At 36.4% G+C, this 4538-nt stretch overlaps 1 protein-coding gene across 1 annotated transcript; it reads right to left on the bottom strand.

Moving 5' to 3' along the window:
• Positions 1–2011: 2011 nt before the first annotated feature.
• LOC111986572 (cytochrome P450 78A5) lies at positions 2012–4538 on the bottom strand. The gene is made up of 2 exons (XM_024018240.2): positions 3478–4538; positions 2012–3055 (listed from the first exon to the last, which is right to left on the bottom strand). The coding sequence occupies exons 1-2, from the start codon at positions 4438–4440 to the stop codon at positions 2447–2449; spliced, it is 1572 nt and encodes a 523-aa protein (XP_023874008.2). The 5' UTR covers positions 4441–4538; the 3' UTR covers positions 2012–2446.

Genomic DNA, 4538 nt, shown 5'->3' with positions numbered 1-4538 from the left:
GAGAGAGAGAGAGAGAGAGAGAGAGAGATAATAAAAAAAATTATTATTTTTTATTTTTGGTAATGAACCGTTTGTCACTACGTGTGGCATAGCACTATTCACTGTTAATTTTTTTTTTTTGGTTAGTTTGATATATAGGATTTTTGTGGGCGTTTAGCTATATTTTTAATAGACATGGCAAAACGGGTCAGAATTTTCTGACCCGACCCGACCCGGCCCGAAAAAACCCGACTCGAACCCGATTTTTTTGACCCGAAGCAAAAACGGGTTGACCCGTGACCTGATCCGTGTTTTTTGCGGGTCAACCCGACCCGACCCGCGACCCGAACCATTTTTTTAAAACTTTTTTTTTTTTTGGGTAAAAAAAATAGTAAAACTAAAACAATATTGGTTTAATTGTTTATTGTGAACTTTAAGGAAACAATTGATACATTTACATAACTATATGCAAATTAATTGAAAGATTAATGGTTGAACATTCTGTAATGAGTGAATATTTTTAGATATCAAATAACAAAGTACATGCCAAGATAATCTGGTTACAGTAGAGTTAAAAACATAGATTTAAAATTGTAGACATGTAAGAAATATTCATAAGTGTAAAAATAGTGAAGCTAAAGTATCAAATTAGCATAAATTATGAATACTTAGACCTATTTTTTAATAATTTATGTCCAAAATAAACAGCTTTTCAAAATAAATTATGATATATCCTAGAGTGTGTGTGCTTAACAATAATATGATATTCATAAAAGAGACCATGTATAAATAAGTAAGCAATCAAATTTTAAAGTATATCTCAAATTGAAATAGAGTATCAACCACAACTGATAATAGATTATAAAATTAATTTTCAAGATTGTAAATTTCTTATATTTTTATATTCTTTATCAAATGAGTTATCCAATAAGTCATTTGTAATTTTGTTTTATATTTGGAATGTTGATATTGTGTAGAAATAAAACTTGTGTATTTGTTTTAACTTATCTTTGTGTTATTTTGTTTTAGATAGTAATGTTAGGATTTGTATAATTTAAAATTGTTGAATAAGTATTAATAAGTTTAATTGAGTTCATTCTTGATATAAGTGGTGAATTCAAAATAATGCATTTTACATTAAGTAATTTGTTGCATAACTTTCCAAATGACAGATACATGTTGTTTTCTATATAAAAATTAAATAAAAAAAAATTCATGTGAAAAATACGGGTCAACCCGACCCGACCCGCCCGTTTTGCCATGTCTAATTTTTAACATTACCTAATGAGAATGCTATTTGCAATATTAGTATATAATAACATGCTATATCAATGTTAGTATTGTGTGTCACTCCCGTGGAATGCACTAAATTTTGAAATATGAATTGTTTAGCACTCACTCTATTTGGCTAAATCACCGAAAGCATAAAGGTTACGAGTCACAACGCACTATAAACAACTTGTGGAGAGAGATTATTAGGAGTTAAAAAATTACAACCTAGAAGATATTTTTGCTGAGAATTTTCTTGACACAATTCTTCCCAATTAATTCTTGGTTATAGCACATTCTTTTGTGTTTCTTGGGGCCAGCCCCAATATTGTTTATTTGGTTTTCATTACAAGCTAGACTTGTTTATTTTTTATATTCTCATCATTTTTATTTAGATGAAGGTTCTCATTCTTTCAAATATGTCTTTATCACATCAAATTGTGACAATATGACCTACATAAAGTAACGAAATAATGTTAATAATTTCGATCTAGACCATATAAGAGAGATACCTCTCTCTCTCTCTCTCTCTCTCTCTGTGTTGGAGTTACTGTTGGAATGGATATGTTAGTACTAAATTGTTATGATTTGTACCTTTAAAATAAACGCATGCAATTGCCTTTATTTTCCCATGCATACGACCTTCATACAATGAAACTATTCCTAACATTCAGGGGTTGGACCTCCAAGAGTCCAATTGTTTCGAGTGACCAGACTAAAAAACTAAAACAAAAGAGACAAAAATAAAAAATAAAACCACTACTAGATAGAACAATATACCTAAGATTGTCATTCCACATCAAAGCATTTAAAACTATGTACAGACTTGAAGACTACAGAGCCATGCATACATAAAGCCTATATTTTATAGCTAATGCCATATGATAGGTAAGGCTGTGCTGGGGCCACCATCAGGTCCATTTCTACACACATAAGCCCAAAAAAAAAGAAAAAACAAACATGCCGCAGCAGCAATAAGGTCCACATTAAGAAAGTATTATGTAACTTCACTCTCATAATAGCACAAAACGAAGCTGGCACAGACCCATAAACCCTGGCGTACTATATATAATAATATAAAGCTGGAAGATAACTGACTACTAAAACCTAGACCTAATTTTTTAAGCACCTATATTTTAGGAAATAGAACCAGGCCCACATTTTTTTTCAGCACAACCCAACCCCAGAGCAACATGTGTCAAGCACCCCTAGGAATAGCCTTGCAGAGCAGTGGACTCTTCATTTCCATAGACAGCTTAAGGCGCTCAGACAAGTCCACATCAACTTTGTCATCAGAAGGAACCCATTTGAAGCTCTGAAGCAATATAGCCAACCAGAGGTGCACAGTTGCCAAACCCATTGCTTTTCCTGGACAGACCCTCCTTCCTGAACCAAAAGGAGCCAGCTTTAGATTAGACCCCATGATACTCACATCTTCATCAATGAACCTCTCTGGCTTGAACATCTCTGGCTCTGACCACACTTTCTCATCATGAGTGATAGCCCACATGTTAACCATAGCTGTTGTCCCAGCTGGAACAAAGTGGCCACCAACATGAACATCATGGATAGCTAGACGAGCCCATGAGAGCAAAGGCCCTGGTGGGTGAACCCTGAGACACTCCTTGACAATGGCTTGCAGATAAGGCAGGTTGGGAATGTCAGAATCAGAAACAACCCTTGAGCTTCCAACTATATTTTCTATTTCAGCCTGAGCCTTCAGCTGGATTTCTGGGTGTAAAACCATTCTTGCAAGAATCCATTCCAAGAGTATAGCCACTGTATCAGTTCCTCTAAAAATCATTTCCTACACAACAACAATACACCTTAGTACGGGATTGGACCGTAGAAAGCTTCATTTGTGATATTGGACCGTAGAAAGCTAGAAAGTAACATAAAGTCTAAAACTTTTCATAGTTACTTTAATCAAGTGTGAATAAAATAGCTCCCGATGTTTATCTGTTGAAACATCTGGCATGACAACACCACCAACAATATATTCAACATAAAGTTAGACTAGACTAAGACCTTAGAAAGCTAGAACTAACATAAAGTTGAAAACTTTGATACTGTTTTCTTATCATGTTAGAAATATATCTGCATAAAATAAACACCAACAACAACAACAACATATATTCAAATGTTCAATATGAAGTTGGATTTGAAAAGGTCCTAGAAAGCTACACTAAGTATAGAGGTAAGAACTTTGTAAAGGAAAAAGAGAAATACCCAGAGAACAGCAATCATGTCAGAGTCACTGAGTTTTTCATCATTCTCCAGATCAAGCAGGACATCAACAAAGTCCCCAAGAGTTTCCTTATCAGCCAAAGTCCCACCAACCCTTTTCGTCCTATGCTCCTCTATGATCTTTCTAACAAAAGCATTCACCTTCGAGACCAAAGTCTTGCACCTCCTCCTCACACCTTGCAAATCCAACCAACCCAAGAGAGGAAAATGGTCACTCCAGTTGAATATCCCCAGCAACTCATACCCTTCACTCACCAACTTCTCGAGCTCAAACCCATCTCCCTTTTCCTTAAACTCATAGCACTTTCCAAACACAGTCATCATCACATTATTCAAAGACCCAAAATGAAGCACCTTTTTAGCCTCGACACCACCATTCTCAACCATCAAAGCCTTAATCTGTTCCACCATTTTAAGACCTACTTCACCTCTAAAACCCTCAAACCCAGCAATCCTTTTCGGACTAAACAAATGGGTAGCTGAGATCCTCCTTAGGTTCCTCCAATACTCACCATATGGAGCAAAGCCCATAGCCCTATGAAAGAGCAACTCATAGGCTGACTCTTTCACAGGCCTATCAGCAAAAGCAGAGCTATTGAGGATTTCTTTAGCAGTCTCAGGGTGGCTAGAGATGACAAACCGAGTGAACCCCACAGAGAAAGCCATTAAAGGCATGGCCTTGAATCTATGTGCAAGGTTGGCAAGAACTCGGTGTGGGGTTAGCCCAGTGAAAACAGTGAGTAAGCCAGTGAGTGGGAACCCTGGCGGACCAGGAATGAAAGAAGGAGTTTTGGACTTGGAGAGAGCCCACCCTAGCCCACCTGGAGCCAACCAGAAAGCTAAGATGGCCATGAAAAGCATGAAGCAAAGAAGAGCTTTGTAGCTAATAGTGGATGAATGAAACATACTGGGAATGAATAACAAAAACTCGTTTTCCAGCGACATTTTCAACTATAGACGTTCAAGAAAAGGTTGTCTTTGGTTCAGAGTGAGAGAGAGAGAGAGAGAGAAGTTGAGACGACGCACGAGAAGACAGTGAGGAA

Source organism: Quercus suber, unplaced genomic scaffold (genome assembly GCF_002906115.3).
Source record: "Quercus suber isolate HL8 unplaced genomic scaffold, Cork oak 2.0 scaffold_83, whole genome shotgun sequence".
NCBI classification, from domain to species: domain Eukaryota; kingdom Viridiplantae; phylum Streptophyta; class Magnoliopsida; order Fagales; family Fagaceae; genus Quercus; species Quercus suber.
Note: the sequence above shows the minus strand (reverse complement) of the source record. Positions and strands in the feature narration are given on the sequence as shown.